General features: G+C 36.5%; 1 protein-coding gene across 10 annotated transcripts; it reads left to right on the plus strand.

The window, feature by feature from the left end:
* The first annotated feature begins 266 nt into the window (after positions 1-266).
* On the plus strand, positions 267-15066 carry LOC100267457 (uncharacterized). Of its 10 annotated transcripts, none has more exons than XR_009467607.1 (5): positions 267-886; positions 1154-1240; positions 2808-2996; positions 13682-14561; positions 14649-15066. XR_009467607.1 is itself a non-coding variant. In XM_010661600.3 (3 exons), the coding sequence occupies exon 3, from the start codon at positions 1408-1410 to the stop codon at positions 2323-2325; it is 918 nt and encodes a 305-aa protein (XP_010659902.1). In that variant the 5' UTR covers positions 272-886; positions 1154-1240; positions 1338-1407; the 3' UTR covers positions 2326-2592. The 10 variants fall into 10 exon arrangements, 3 of the variants coding, with proteins under 3 accessions (XP_010659902.1, XP_010659906.1, XP_059598564.1); XR_009467605.1 differs by having other exon boundaries at positions 267-865; XR_009467601.1 differs by lacking the exon at positions 14649-15066 and adding an exon at positions 1338-2367 and having other exon boundaries at positions 272-886; positions 13682-14230.
* Positions 15067-16890: the final 1824 nt, after the last annotated feature.

The following is a 16890-nucleotide window of genomic DNA, read 5'->3' on the forward strand; positions in this document are numbered from 1 at the left end:
AGAGAATTTAGAGAGAGAGAGAGAGAGAGAGAGAGAGAGAGTGAGAGGGGGTGGTGGTGTCTGATTTGTGGGTCACTCCCCCCCTCAATCTCTTCATTTTTTTTTTTCTTGGGTGTGTTTGGCAAGTAAGAATTATTTAGTGAATTAAATGTTAGAGATAGTGAATGGAAATGAACATAGTTTATGGACCCCATTTCTCAAACCGTTCTCTCACAATCACTCTTCTCTTAAATACTTCCAAAAGCCCATCCTTCATTCAATGCTCCAAAATCTTTCACACCTTTTCCCCTTCCCACGCTCCATTTTCTCTTTTTCCAAACACTAACATACAACCATTTTCATTTTATACAAGAATCATTCAATTGAAAATAAATATTTTTCTTCTAACAATGCATTCTACTTGCTTTGTTATGAAAAATTAATTGGGATGAATGGTGCATTAACTCAAACTAAATCCATCTTTATTCATTCTTTTTCATAAATGGGGGGTTTCAACTTTTAATTTTCCCCACCACTAGAGCTCATCAATTCCATTTATGAAAACTTTTTTTTAAGAATTATTTCTAAATAAATAATTTGATTTTTTATTTCTCTTTCTAGGATTAAGGGTTTGAGTAGCTGTCAATGCCTTTAAATTTGTAAATTTGGCATCTTTATGGTATAATATACATGTGGGAATGTCAGGCAAAAGGGCAGTCAAAGCAGGGTTTTAGAGAGAGAGAGGGACAGGGGAGGGAGATGCTTTTTTATTATCTTGCTCTCTCAGAGCTTAGAGTGTAGTCATATTCAAAACCACAAGCCTTTACCCGCAATACCCAGTTGCTAAATTTCATCATTCTTGCCCCTTCTACATTGAAAATTGCATGTAAGCTGTCTCAATCTTGAGGTACATCTGTCTTCTGTCTCTCTTGTTTTCATTTTTTGTTCAAATCTTTTGAGGGTATTTAGAGATAGATGTAGATATATTTGTTTACGTTTAGGAATTGTTTTGACAGAGGTGTTGAGTATTGACAGTGAAACCTCTGTACTTTTTGTCTTCTCTGCTAAATTATTTCACTGCCTACATTCCCTGAATTTGTCTCTAATTTAGAAGGGACCTTTTTACTTGTCTCTCTCTTTCTATCTCTAAACTTAGATTGATGGGTTCCTGCAGAAATGAGTCGAAGACTCTACACCCAGATCTCAAGGGTCGGCAAGCATTTTACGAAATGGGTTTTCAGCTAATGTCTGATTAATTGAGGTACAGGATCCATCTCTTGTTTAGTTTATGTGGTTGTTTCTGGGTTTCCCAATTCTGAGTTATTTTCAATTGTGTTTGTTTTGTTTTGATGCAAAAGTGGAACCAAGTGTTTGTCAAAAAACCAGAGGAAAAAAATATAAGAGTGAATTCAAGCTTTTTGGTTCAAAATGAGGGATTTCCCATCTTGTTTTGGTGAAAATGGTGTTCAAGTTGCTGATTCTTCATCCTCTAATGCTACTAAAACTGCTCAAAACCTGGTTACCTGCGTGTATCAATGCCGTTTGCGTGGCCGGTCTTGTTTGATTACTGTTGTGTGGAGCAAGAATTTGATGGGCCAAGGCCTTAGTGTTGGGATCGATGATTCTGCAAATCAAAGCCTTTGTAAAGTTGATATTAAGCCTTGGTTGTTCTCCAAGAGAAAAGGGTCAAAGAGTTTAGAAGCAAATTCTAGTAAGATTGATATTTATTGGGACTTTTCTTCAGCTAAATTTGGATCTGGGCCCGAGCCATTGGAGGGATTTTATGTCGGGGTTGTGTTTGATCGTCAAATGGTCCTCCTTCTCGGGGATTTGAGAAAGGAGGCATTTAAGAAGACAAATGCAACCCCTGTTCCTTCTAATGCCGTTTTTATTGCCAAGAGAGAGAACATTTTTGGAAAGAAAGTCTTCAGAACCAAGGCTCAGTTTTGTGATAATGGGCAAATTCACGATCTCATGATTGAATGTGACACTATTGGTGTCACTGATCCATACCTGGTGATCCGTGTGGACAGTAAGATTGTGATGCAGGTGAAGCAGCTTCGGTGGAAGTTTCGGGGCAACCATACCATTGCAGTTGATGGCCTTGCAGTTGAAGTTTTCTGGGATGTCCATAATTGGCTCTTTAGTACAACTCTTGGAAATGCTGTTTTTTTGTTCAAAACCTGCCTCTCTGCAGAGAAGTTATGGGCTAGCCAACCACTCTCAGATCCGAATGTATTCCAAGATCCAAATGTAGTAACATTGTCTTGCTCACAGAGATTCCGAGATTCCCAGTCGCAAGCTCTTAGTTTCTCGCTGATCTTGCATGCTTTGAAAAATGAATAGAGAGATTTGAGATTCCTCATCAAGTGCTAACAAAATCTTTTTGTGAGTGGTGAATTTCATTGACAATGTGATTGGATTACAAAATTTGATTATAAATGGTCTATTTTGTTTTTTTTTTTCCTTATCCTTTTTCCTATTGACTAGTTGGAGCGATTTGAATAGAACAGGGACGATTTTGATGTCCTGAGTTTGTATATTCTTCAAGCCAGTGTTTGTTAACTTTGTTTTCTATATTTCTATCGAAAATTCTGTAGTTAGTTAGACCAATGGCTGTGTAAAGTTCTCTTTGGTTTTGTTTGCATAATTTGCAGTATTAGCAGTTTTACACATCATATCTTTCTGTCATTAATATGGGAGCATGGCATGCCTTGGCTGTAAGTATGCCCTTTTTTCAAAGAAGAGATAATGAAGAACTTGACAATGTCAGTCTTTTCATTCTTGCTATATGACCATTAATTGTGCTTGATTTCTTTATGTTGCAGGGGTCTAAACTTAAGCCATAGTGACTGACAAAGCAAGGTGAATTCAAGCTTAGAACGTGTTTAGCATCTATGTAAGACGTTTGAATACCACATACTTCCTTTGGTGTGGGATATGTTACATGGGTACTACTTAGAGGGTAAAGAATCTGTTTTGTACGCATATCCAACTGCAACAATTCATGGATTTTGGTATGACTCCCAATAGTCTTGCTTGTTTTTTATGTATGCATCAGCTTATGATAACAACATATAACTGCATTTAGTTACTGATCCTACATGCATGTTGAATAAATCATTGTTTGATGTCCAACTTTTGCTCACACAAACTATGATGTCCACTTTAACATAGGATGCACCTTCAAGTGTCTCCTTTGTAGCCTAGCACTAGTCAATGTGGAAGTATTGTTAGCGTATCATGTTTCATCCCTTTCTCTACCTGACTTCTGCAACTATGGTCTCCAAATTGCTTTCCTCTTAGAAATTCTTTCCTATCCTATGCCTAGTGTGGGGTGCTTGCACAAATTTCTGCTTAGTAGATGCTCAAGCTACTTAGACACAAATGTGGATGCTTATTTGTGGCAAATATTGATGGAGATTCTCCTATCTATTTTAGGATGGAAGAAACTGCCTTGTAGGCTTGCCCTATAGAGATGTGACAGGCAATGCAAATATATGTGAGGCCACCTTCACTTGTCGCCTCTACTTAGTGTTTTCATTCGCCAAAATGAAGAGGGTACCACCTTTCTAAATCAGCATTGTCTTCAAGAGAGTAATGAGGTGGGTTAGTTCGCTTCTCAACTTGTCAAGAGGTTACCTTTGACAACCACCTCTCTATACCCTTCCAAAAGGGTGGCCGCTAAGGATATTCCTTTGTCACATTGTGTCAAGATCAAACCAATTCAATGCACTTCTCTCAATGGTTCCTACTTGCTTAACATCCAAATACTACCAGCACTGTCCAAATACGGAGCAAGGCTTGAGAATCCCAAAATAAGCCTAGTGCACCTCCGTGGTGGGCTTATCCCTCCCAAAATGGAGTACATTAAATGGTTTGAGAATCTTCGTGGTAGTTAGAGTGACTATTGGAAAGAACCTGTGTATATGGCTAGGTTGTTTTAGCAAAATGGGAAAGAGGGATGTTCACCATTATCAACAATAAAAATGTCATCTCCAACACATTCATGCTGGTAAGGCCAGCTGGTTAGTATCATGACGTTGTCCAGTTGATCATGAGCTTAAAGGGAGCTGCCTCTCACATACAATCTGTATATGAAGGCTGAGTGAGCTACCTTGCAAAGGGTTAGAAACCTTCAAGACTAAATCCAATTGTTAGAATTCTCTATTTCTCTAGGCACTTCCACTTGAGTAGCTTAGGATCTATTACCACACTCTTCAACCCTCGAACCTCTGAACCTACTTCATTCTCTTCTGGAGCTTATATATCTTACCAACTTGATCAACAAAGAGTTTTTATGAAGAATTGTTATTGTACTTTTTCTTAATGCACACAATCAATCTTTGAATTCTTATCTAGCATGATTTTCAATTCATGACTTTTGTTGATCATGGACCTTTGCACAACTGGAATTATTGTGTCTCAAGTTTAAAAAACACAACACCTGAATAGCCACTGCATGGAGTTGAAATATTGGATGACTTAATGGTGGAAATTTAACCTGGCTCCTGTAAGCAAGCTTTGAATCAACTTTGATAATCCAAAGCCAAAAGCCTAGATGAAATTAGTGAATGGGCTTTAATGGTGCAAATTTAACTTGGCTTCCACTACCAAGCTTTGAATTAACTTGATCATCCAAGACAAAAGTCTAGGTGAAATTAATGAATGTGTTTGTTAACATGAGATGGTATTCCTGGCTTTGTGCATTTTACCATTTTATAGGTCCACAAACCTTGCTCCGCTGACCAGGCCTGATGTTGGCAATGGTAGTTTGGATAAATTTTTATAGGGTTCACTCAAGTAAAGACAAGACTATTGAGATTGAATTCATTAAGGAAAATTACCATGATGATCAATACAACATCTAATTAAAATTAGCAAACAACACTTTTGTGAGTCATCATCACAACATGAATTTCATATGTGGATACATGTGGAAGTTCCAAAATTGCTAAGCTGATTCCCTAGCCTGGTGGGACACACTTCTGCCTATTTGGGATAGCATTTTTTCTTGCAATGGTTGATCTTCTTGTTAAATGGCATTTTAGGGCATGCCGTGTACATACATCTAGAGGTTTTCTACAAAAGCTATATTCATGATCCCATATGCTATCGCTATTATGGTTCTAGTGCCTTGAGAGTTGCATTTGTTTGACTTTGTTGTAGTATTCCTCTTGGGAAATAGTACCTCTTTTGTTTCTTTTTGACACATGTATTAATTTCATGATCCTTGATACTGTTTGCTTGGCATAAAGTTTTATTATTGTGTTGACTAATGAGTTCTTAACATTAAATTATTAATTTTGAGTGCATTCACTCATAAACCATAATTACCCTTGATTTTCCAAATGTTGTTGTGCACACACACACACACACACAAATAGCTTGTTGCCTAGGATATTTAAGACTGAAACCTTTCTTGGTGAAATATGAGCTCCCCATGCCATGAGAAATCCTTTGATTCTGCTCTTTGTAAGCACATTAAAATAAGCACAAAGAGATTGCATTTTCCAAATACACCTCCTACTTTTAACAAAAAATCGTGATGTTGACAATTTGAGTTGTCCTCAATAGGTGATTTCTCAATGTCTTGTCTATTGGTTAAGCTCTAAGTGGGGAGAAGGAATTGCTTTTTGTATCTCTCCCCACTTTATATGGCTTGATGGCACCTTCTTATACAGTGCATATGCTTCTGTGCATCCTTTTGTTAGGTGCTTTTAATATATTTGGTCTTTGTCCGTCAAGGAAAAAAAAGGTGAGGTGTCCTTCATTGAACAAGGCAAAATCTAAGACACCCTATATAAAGTAAATCACCAAGATAACAAAAATTGTGTTCACTTGCTTTACATGAGGATATGATAGGTTGATTTCTCCTTTTTCTTCCATATATTGTTATACTAAGTAAATGTTGCCTCCTCATAATTTTTATGTTTTGAGGATTTTCTTTGATCCCTTTTCGAACAAAAAGGCCCAGCTTTAAAAGAAAAGCACATACCCCACACGGCCACACCTAATAATGTTGATAGGGTTAGTTCAAGACTAGTTGCCCTTCATTCTACCTCATTTTTTCCATTTTCTTTTTTTGTTAGGTATTCTTTCTACCTCATTCCTCCCATATCTCTATCACAACCCGAGGTTGGGCAAGATAGGGTAGGGAGGGAAATCAAATTTATCCCATATAGGGTAGGGAGGGTTTGTGGGAGATTCCAAGTTCAAGTCCCAATGGGGACAAAAATTTATCTATCAAAAAAAAAAAATATCCATTTGCAAACATTTTTTTTTTCTAGGCAAATAATAAGATTGCATAAACAAGTACCAAAGAAACAACGCACTAGGGTACACAGGACATATACAACTAGCATTAAAAGGCACAAAAAAGAGAGAACACAAAAAATGACTCCCTCCCTTAGTAAGAATCTAACTAATGAACAAAATCAATTAAAGGTAAAGAACCTACTTCTATGTACAACTTCACCAACAAGAAAAGATTACCAAAGAAAGAACTTTTCAAAGTAGGTGTATTGTTTCTCATTATCAAATGACCTTTGATTTCTTTCTTTTCATATAGTTCAAAAATTGTGTAAGGGAGTGACTCTCTAAAACTTCCTACCTGTTCTTCCCACAAAGGATTCATGCCACCCTAAAAGATTCTCTCTAATAGTGGCAAATTGGACCCTAGAAACCGCCAAATAGAGTGAAGAGCAATTACCAAAAGACCTTTGTATCGGCATAGTAAAGGGGGATGCGATTAATGGATTTTTTTTTCTTCAACTTTACAAAAGAAGCATCTATTGACCAGTGACCCCTCTCCTCTAAAGTTGATCTGGAGTCAATGCCTTTCCCTAGCTAGCTTCACAAGATAAAGAAGCTTGCTTTAGATGGTACCCATGGATTCTAAATTAGACCAGTCAGAAAAGGAATTGAATCCCTTGTTCGAAGATAACATATAAATACTTAACAGAAAAATGATACCTTGAATCCCTTCATGTCACCTTGTCCTCCCCCTCACCATTCACCTACATTCGTTGTAGAGAAGAATTCTTCTACATTGTTCGGCACCCAATCATTCAAATGTCTAACAAAACAAGGGTTCCAATGACCCCTCACACCTGTTTGGTCCCATAAATTCACTACCCAAACCTCTTTTGATATGGCTAAGGCATATAAAGATGGGAAAGAAACATACAAAGGCTGATCTTATATCCTTCCAAAACTTCACACTCCTCTTATTTCCCTTAAAAAAGAAAGTTATACTATAAATGTGTCATAATCCTTTTTGATAGATTTCCATAACCTAACTCTATATTCAGCTCACTTCACAAGACTGCTATCCTCCTTTTTTGTCCCCCCATTTTCCAATTATTACCTGTTTCTAGGAAGCTCACCATTTAGTTGCGTATTGTGAACTCCACTTACACAAAAAAGCCTTATTAAGTGAAAAAAGCATCTAATGCCCAATCCCTCCTTGCCCTTTTTTTTGTAGACAATTGGTCACTTCACAAAGTGCAGCTCGTTCTCTAAAGCCTTGCATCCTCAAAGGGAACCTCTTTGAATCTTCTCAACCCTCAATCCTCTAAATATTGGACAATGACATAATGTATATGGGCAAACTAGATCATGTGCTCCAGATAAATGTAAGCCTCCCCCCTTTATAGACATGATGTTTGTTTGAAAGGGTTCTATGCTTGTTTATTGAAGTAAACTTGTTGGTAAAAATTGTTGTATTGGGAAACTTTTTAGTTAACAATCACATGTAATACATTGATGGTAGTGGTAACCATGAGAATCATTGATGGAATTTTGCTTCAACACATATTGTTGGAATTAATTCTAAGATACCAGAGGATGAAATTAGTTTGTTATTTATCCAATGCACATAATAGATATGCTTGTTCTTGGGACTTCTATTTTTGTGTTAGTCAAGGCTATGCTGTTTTTCCAGACACCAATTCGTGTGTACTATATTTATATTAGCCTTTGATTTATGCATGCTAAATTTGATCTAGTTTCAAGAGAACTCCTTTGATGTGGAAGTCTTCTGCATTGCATACTGTTAGAAGTGTGAACCAATATTATAGAGTAACCTCAATGGATTTCTTAATGGTTTATGTCCTAAAAGATTGTTTAATTAATGTGTTTTACACAATCTAAACATAAACGCATGAATTAGGTTTTTAAATATCCATTTTGAAATCATATATTTGCACTAGAATTTTTTTGAGTAATTGGAAAACCTTTATTGTATGGTGTTATGTGATTCATGAAATTCATTTATCATGCCATAGTATTTATCTTTTCAAAATTATCATTTTATACTTTTGTTACAATCATAGGATTATCATGTATATAATATCTATTGAATAGTGGAATGTGATTCACTATAGTTATTTATTATACTACAGTATTTATTTTTTCAAATTATCATGTCGTAATTTTGTGTTACACCTGATGTGAATAAATTTGTGGCTAACATGTGAAGGTTTCAATACTGAATTAAGGAATTATGAATATTTTCAGTTCTTTTATGGAAAAACAAATTTATCAACTTATTGGAAATTTACTGAATTGAGAAATATGGGTTTACTGTGAGAAGATTAATTTCTTTCTAAAAAAATGGTATAATATGTTGTTTTTCTTCAATTTCTCATAAGATGATGGATGGTGTTTAAAGCACAGTGCAGTCTGATCATATTCTGATGAGCCTTTTCCTAAGTAATCTCTTTTTGTGGATAAAGTTGTACATAGATGAAAATTCAATGCCTTTAATTGATTTTGTTGATTGGTTTCTTGCTAAGGGAGGAAGTTGTTTTTTATTTTCTCTTCCGGTTGTACCTTTGGTTCTTATTTATACATCCTATGTATCTTGGTGCACCGTTTTTTGGCACTTGTTTATTAAATCTTATTATTGTCCACCCCAAATAAAAAAGTGTTTAAAGCATACATACCCTTGAGTGTTATCATGAAGAACTGGTTAAAAACAGAAGGGGTGAAATTCTAGAAAGATAGATGGTGTGGAGATGAACCTCTTTGTGTTTCTTTTCCCTCTTTTTTTTCTTTGGCTGTCTTCAAGGATGCTTGGGTCAAAGATGTGTGGTGTTCCAGTGAGGGTGGGGGGAGTTGGAGCCCGCTTTTCTCCAGACCGTTTAATGATTGGGAGATGGATGAGGTATGCAAATTCTTTTTGGGCCTTAATGGGAAGAGAGTCCAGCAAGCAGTGGAAGATAGGGTGATTTGGAGAGAGATTAAATGTGGGAAGTTTTCTCTTAAGTCTCTCTACAAATCATTAGTTTCAGGCCCTCCAGCCTCTTTCCCTTCGTCAGCCATTTGGAAAGTTTATGTGCAGCCTAGAGTGAGTTTTTTTAGGTGGGAAGCAACGTGGGGAAAGGCTCTTACATTGTATCAACTTCAAAAGAGAGGATGGTCTTTAGCGAACAGATGTTACCTTTGTCAAAGGCACAAAGAATCAATAGTTCACATTCTCCTCCACTGTGACAAGGCAAGGATTCTTTGGGCGTTGCTTTGCTCTCTTCTCGGGGTGCAGTGGGTGCTGCCAGCCACTGTTAAGGCGACGCTTCTGGGATGGGACGGGTCTTTTGTGGGGAAAAAGAGGAAGGGTGTTTGGAGAGCAAGCCCTTTGTGTCTTTTATGGACGGTTTGGAAGGCAAGGAACAAAGTTGCCTTTGAGGAAGAAGAGCTGTCAATCCAAAGACTTAAGAATTCTTTTGTATATTTCCTTTGGTTGGAGACGAAACTATTTATAAAATATGGTCCTTCGACTTTAGTTGATTTTATTGATTGGGTGGGAACCCATTGAGGGTGTAGGTCGGGCTGCTCCTACATCCTTGGCTTCCAGCTAGGGTGTGGGGGGTGTTTTCTTCCTTGTGTTCTTTAAGCCACTGCTTTGGTGGTTTTTTAATACAATTATTATTATTATTTTTTTTGATAAGTAAATGAATTTCATTAATAAAAAAAGAGACACTAAAATAACGACTCTAAGTATACAATACCTATACACCCGCCATCAAAGGCCAAAAGACAAAAATAACCGATTGCCACAAGCCTACTTAGAACCCAACCAATCAATAAAATTAGCTATAGTTAGAGGGCAATCGTCTATGAACAACTTAGCCTCAGCCCATAAAGTAAGAATAAAAGAGTGTTTCAATCTTTGAATTGACAACGATTCATTCTTGAAAGCCAATCTATTCCTCTCCTTCCAAACCGTCCAAAAAATGTGAAGAGGAGCAACTCTCCACGCCTTCTTGCGATTTTTGCCCAGGAAAAAACCATTCCAACTTAGAAGGATCTCTCTAACTGAAAAAGGCAAAACCCAAGACACCCCAAATAAAGCAAAAAGAAGATCCCATAACGCCCTCGTCCTGGAACAATGAAGAAGGTGGTTTATGTTCTCCTCTTTCTCAAGACACAAAACATCTATTCGCCAAGGCCCATCCTCTTTTCTGGACTAGATCCAATGTTAAGGCTTTGCCCCACGTAGCCTCCCATGCAAAGAAGCTAATCTTAGGCTGCACATTCACATTCCAAATAAAGCTTGAAGGAAACAAAGATGAACCACCCGCTTCAAGAGCTATGTATAGAGACTTGACCGAGAATTTACCGCTCTTGGTTTCAGTCCAGGATACCGTATCCTCCACATCCTCAATAACTCTTTTACTCTGAATCCTCTCCATAAATCTTTCCGCCTCCTCAACCTCCCAGTCATTGAACGCTCTTAAAAAACAGGGGTTCCAACCCCCCCATCCCCCCTCAGCCAAGAGATCCCATATATCTGCCACCCACACTTCCTTCTCAACCGTCAAAGCAAAAAGAGAGGGAAAGGTCATACACAGAGGAGACTCCCCACATCATCTATCCCTCCAAAAGCTCACCTTTCTCCCATTACCAACTATGAAAGCCAACCTATCACCCACCAACTTCCAATCCGCCCTAATTCCTTTCCACAAACCCAAACCATGAGCCTCTCTCACTTCCCGCGAGCACCATCCCCCTCTAGCTTCTCCATACTTCCCTCTAATCACTTGATTCCATAAGGCCTCTCTCTCATTTGCGAAACGCCAATTCCACTTAGCAAGAAGAGTCTTGTTAAGGAGGGAAAGGCTTTTGACCCCCAAACCTCCTTTCGCCTTACTTAAACACACCAACTCCCATCTTACTAAATGAGGCTTATGTTCCAAATTGCCCCCACCCCATAGGAAATCCCTTTGGATTTTCTCTAATCTCCGTCTAACTAAGCTTGGTAAGCACAACAATGACATTAAATAGATGGGTAAATTCGATAATGTACTACGAATGAGAGTCGCCCTTCCTCCCTTGGATAAATATTGTCTCTTCCACATGGTTAACCTTCTTCGAAAGCGCTCTTCCACACCATCCCAAACTGTAACTGACTTAAAAGGAGCACCCAGGGGCATCCCCAAATAGGTGGTTGGAAGACTACCCAAACTATAGCCAAAATCCCTAGCAAGATCATCCATACTCTCTACCCTCCCTACTGGAATTAGTTCACTTTTTTCCAAGTTTATCCTCAATCCTGAAGCAGCCTCAAACCACATAAGAAGCCAACTGAGGTAAGTCAACTGATCTTGTGAAGGTTTACAAAACACCAGTGTATCATCAGCAAACAACAAGTGGGAAATTAGGACCCCTTCTTCGCTCAGACCTTTCACCCTACAACCAGATAAAAAATCTCCCTCTACTGCCCTTTTAATGAAAACACTAAAGACCTCCATAGCAATGACAAAGAGGTAGGGGGAAAGGGGATCGCCCTGCCTCAAACCCCTGGAGCTTTGAAAGAAGCCCGTAGGGGTTTCATTGATCATCACTGAGAAACTTGCAGTGGGTATGCACCACTGAATCCACCTAATCCATTTCTCCCCAAAGCCCATTTTCTTCATGATTGTGAGAATAAAATTCCAGTCCACTTTATCATACGCCTTCTCTATATCCAATTTGCACAAAATGCCGCTCTCATTATTCTTAAGGGTCTAATCAATGGCTTCATTGGCTATCAACACTGCATCTAGGATTTGTCTACCTTCCACAAATGCCCCTTGAGCTTTGGAGACCACCTTTCCAACCACTTTTTTTAGCCTATTGGCTAATACCTTGGCCAGCCACTTATACAAGCTTCCCACCAAGCTTATAGGCTTATAATCCCCTAAAGCTTCAGCCCCTGCTTTTTTTGGAATTAAGACCATGAATGTTGCATTTAGGCTTTTAACAAATTTGTCATTTTCGTAAAATTCCTTAAAGAAGCTCATCACATCAGCCTTTACGAAATCCCAAGCAAAAAGCCAAAAGGCCATAGAGAATCCATCTGGCCCCGGGGCTTTATCCCCATTACAGCCCACTAGAGCGTCAAATACCTCCTCTTCCATAAAAGGAGTCTCCAATGCGCTAGCGTCCAAAGGCTCCAACATCTCAAACTGCAGCCCAGAGACAGAAGGCCTCCATTCCCCCGGGTTAGACAACAACGTCTTAAAAGCATTGGCGATCCCTTCCCTAATATCATTCTCCTCCGTAAGCCATGCTCCGTTAATCTTAATTCTGTCCACATTATTCCTCCTCCTGTGTGCGTTGGCCATTTTGTGGAAAAAACCGGTATTTCTATCTCCCTCTTTCAGCCACACTTCCCTAGATTTTTGCCTCCACGTAATTTCTTCAAGTAAGACCCATTTTTTATATTCCTCCTTCGCTTCGTTTCTAGCTTCCAGCTCTTCGAATGACAGCCTGCTGGTTTTCTCCTTTGCATCCCAATACTCCATCTGCTCCAGAGCCGTATTCTTTCTATATTCAACCCTTCCAAAACTGTTTCTGTTCCACTCCTTTGCCCCTCTCAAAAGAGGAAACTGATTGGAGAACAAGAAACCATAGAGCTTCTGCAAAGAGTCTATAAATAGCCATTAAGTCTCGGTCCTATCTTTGATCTAGACAAGGCAATTGTAAACAAGCACCGTCAGGAAAATTGCTTGTGGGAAGTGACAATAATGGATTGTGTGAAGTCAAGTACAAAGATCACTGAAACGGAACCATTTCACATCATGAATTTCTCTGTGGTTCCCACCAAAAAGTGTCATTACCCTATAATAAAGTGAGTTAGGGAAAATGGGATTGGGTTAACTCTTGTTTGTGGTACAGAGATGACCTCATAAGATTGTGACAGTGTCCAATGTTTTTCACCAGAAAATATTTTATTTTTTTAATGTATAACGCCTGCACCAGTGCGGCTTCTGTAAATTAGCCTTTAATTTTACTAGCAGAAAAAGTATACCTTCAAAAAATAGAATGATTTGTTTCTAAATATTCTTCTGGCATTGGCTTCATGTCTAGCTTTTAGTTATCTGAAGTACCCTTTTCTCATTACAGGTGTGAATAGACATGACAATACAGTGACTTGGAAGAGTTTTAGTTCATGTTAGTTTAGTGATCATCTATGGAATATATTAGCAATCTGAGGGTTGAAAGATCAAAGAACATAGTAACATTGGCAGTTTTCCATTTCATTTTTCTGCCTAAAAATTTCTGTGTAAGCGTTAAATTTTTAGTAGTTAACATCCGTTTCAATGGTGTAAATCATGTATGGTTATTTATGCCTTTTAGAGTCAAAAGAGCATTTTGTTCCTTGAATTCATTCAAATATGCACCCATAATCCCCTTTTTTTTTCTTTTTTTTTTTCAGATTTTGACAGGATCCAGTTTCTGGTGGGTTAAGGCATTCAAGTAACATATCAGCTGCAAATAGTTAGCATTGACCTCTGTGCAAGAAGTTACTAATGTTTCTAAACTGGAACCATCAGCCGGCTTGGAGGATATTTGTCTGATTATCTCTGAAGCTAAAGTGTTGCTTTCTCCATTAGAGATAAGAAAGCTAAAAGCAACTGCCCTGCTCATAGTTGTATTGTTGTATTCCTTAATGGGCTGTTGCTGAAGATACTGAGACATTATTTATACACATAATAAATGATATTTCATCGCCTCAATCGATGGTAATAATCATTTCCCAGGACTTTGATGGTTATTAGGAAGGAAGCGTAATATTTACTTCATTGGGGTGATTAGCTTGACACTTTTGCCTCCTGTCTTAGATTGATTTTCTTCAACATTTGACAATATGATGCATTCCCATGTTCAGCCCATTCACTGATCTTGGAAACCACCCCCCAGTTTTGTTATTATTAAATATTTTCAGTGTTTGGTTGTTATGTATCACACAATCTCTTGCTGAGTTTTTTTCTGTCCTACTGCTCCTTGTAAATAGAAAGACAACTCCTGCTGATCAGCTTGTGGAAGGCCAAAGCTTTCTGTTGACTCATGAAATCTTGGTATTCTCTTGTTTAATGCACTTCCATTGAAATACCGTTCTGTTTGAAATGCCTTCTCCTAGCCACTTGGATTTGATTATGCTGATCTTGTTAATGCAGCAATGGAGTATGCAGTCACCTTTTTGATCATCTATAGCACCTGAAACTCCCGAAATCGACTGTTGGACAACAGATTATACGACGGGTTCCATTACGCTACAACATTTTTTGTTTCCTTCAGGTCATTACATCTCAACAGTAAGCATTTCTTTCTTAAATTACCAATACCATTAGTTCTGAGCATTGTATTAAATCAAGGATTAACACTACATTGATTTTATGTAGTTTGGAAAGTGGCAGACATGCCCAAGCTCAAGCTTCAGCAGTAGATGTCAAGGCCTTGAATTCTCAACCTATGTGCAGTACAGAGCAGGAAGCAGGAAGCAGGAAGCAGCTGGGAACCCAAGTTTGGTTTGTGGTTTTAACTCATTAGTTTGGTTTTCTGACTCACTCATTGTGAATTTTTTGTGAGTAATAGGCATGGTTTCCTCCTTTTTCCATTACCCATGTGAATTTATTCCTTTAGAAAGCATATTCATCTAAAAAATAAGATCCCATGAGCTTGTTTCCAAACCAATGAGACCAAAAATTGTTTGTCCCAATTTACCATTTACCATGTCTACTCTTATGTCAGATCAGATTGCTGTCTAGATGTATGTGACTTGGGTAAGTTTTTATTTATTATTTATTTGTAATACAATTAGAAATCATACACTTGGGCTATGTTTGGTCCTGGAAAATTTAAGAGAAAAAAAATAGAAAAAAAAAAAGTAAAAGAAAAGAAGGAATGAAGGAAAATAAAAGTAAGTTTAAACTTAATAAATTATTTTTATATGTTTCTTTATTATATAAAAATTAAATAATTTTAAAATATATGAATTTTTGATCAATTTTAAATCTATATCTTTATTTTATTTTTTTACCTATATTTATCCCAATTATCTGAATGAATTTTTTTTTTTTTACATCACAACTTTTATTATTACTTGACATCTTTTGTTCTAATTATAATTTATGAGGATAAATATGTTACTTTGATGATTTAAAGTAAATTTTAAGTTAATCAAATAACTTTAATATTTAAAATTAAAATTAAGTAATAAGTTTTAAGTCAATAACTTAAATATAATTTAAACTTAAAATCAGTTTAAATTATTTTATGATTTAAAATAAAATATGTGATTTTTATCATTTATTTGTTTATTTTTATTTTTATTTATTTTCTTGATCCCCTACCGAGGGATGATTTCATATTTTTCACTTTAATCAAAATTAAAAGTTGAAATTATTATCATAATTTTTTAAGAAAAATATATTAATATCATAAATTTCTTATTAATAATGGAATTTTTTTTATATAAAACAAAGTAAAATTTCTATAAAAAGTAAAATTTCTGTAACTTTTAATTTATTGGAAGAATATTATAGAAAAAAAATCACTTAGAAAGGATTAAATTTAATGCATTAAAGGAATGAAAAGTGGATTTAAATATTACCATCATTTAAGCGCGTGACACGAAAACCACCAGCCGTGACCCCTTTCTCGATACATACCACGGTCAGCCTCCTAACCCTGGTTAGGTTAATTAGTTCAGTGTTCATACAGTCACCGACACCCCCCCGTAATCCGTGCCTCGACGGTGGCATTGCTGAAATTCCCCACAATTTCCTGCGCTAATTATGTAGGGGCATTATTGAACGACTGCGTGCAACGGCTCTTTTGTTCGGCCGATATCCTTTTCTGAGCGACGACCGAAAAGGGTAGAACGGTAATTTCGTGGAGGAGGCCACAATCATCGTGGAAAACGCGTTTTGGTGGTGAGTGACAGACCAATCATATCCCATGCGCTTGAGTGGTTTGGGAAATCCTACGGTGTTGCATGTGAGGATGGTTGGCAATGATGAAGCATCATCATTCACCCTTTGATTATGTTTCATCATCGTTCACCTACGTCTTCGTATGAGTCTTACGATTCTCAAACTAATTTACGCGAAACAGTATTTCAAAACATTCTTCTATTTTTTAAAACAAAAAATTAAGAAAACTCGTTTAATAACAAAAAGTTATTTTTTATTTTCTCTTATTGAAAACAAAAACATAATATTTTTATACAATATCTTTTAATTATTTTTTATTATATTTTCCACTTATTTTACTTGGATTTTAAAAAATAATTATATAAATATATAAAATAATTAAAAATAAAACACTAAATATAAAAATTATTATTAAAATATATTTAAAAATATTAAAAATATATTTAAAAAATTTTTTATTTTCAAACATACTTTTATTTTACAAAATATAATAAAATAATTTTTAAAAATTATTCTCAAAAATTATTTTTTAAAATTATTTTCAAAAATAATTATTAAATAAACTTTAGAACATGTTTGACAATTATTTTCAATAACAATTTTTTTCTTCAAAACAAAAAGACTAGGAAAACACATTTTGACAATAAAAAATTATTTTTTATTTTATATTCTCAAAGACAAAAAATAAAGCATTTTTGAAAAATGTTTT

This window comes from Vitis vinifera, chromosome 14 (assembly GCF_030704535.1).
Source record: "Vitis vinifera cultivar Pinot Noir 40024 chromosome 14, ASM3070453v1".
NCBI classification, from domain to species: Eukaryota; Viridiplantae; Streptophyta; class Magnoliopsida; order Vitales; family Vitaceae; genus Vitis; species Vitis vinifera.

Bases quoted from the DNA above. Each gene is read 5' to 3' on its own strand.
- LOC100267457 (XM_010661600.3), top strand. From the start codon at position 1,408: ATGAGGGATTTCCCATCTTGTTTTGGTGAAAATGGTGTTCAAGTTGCT.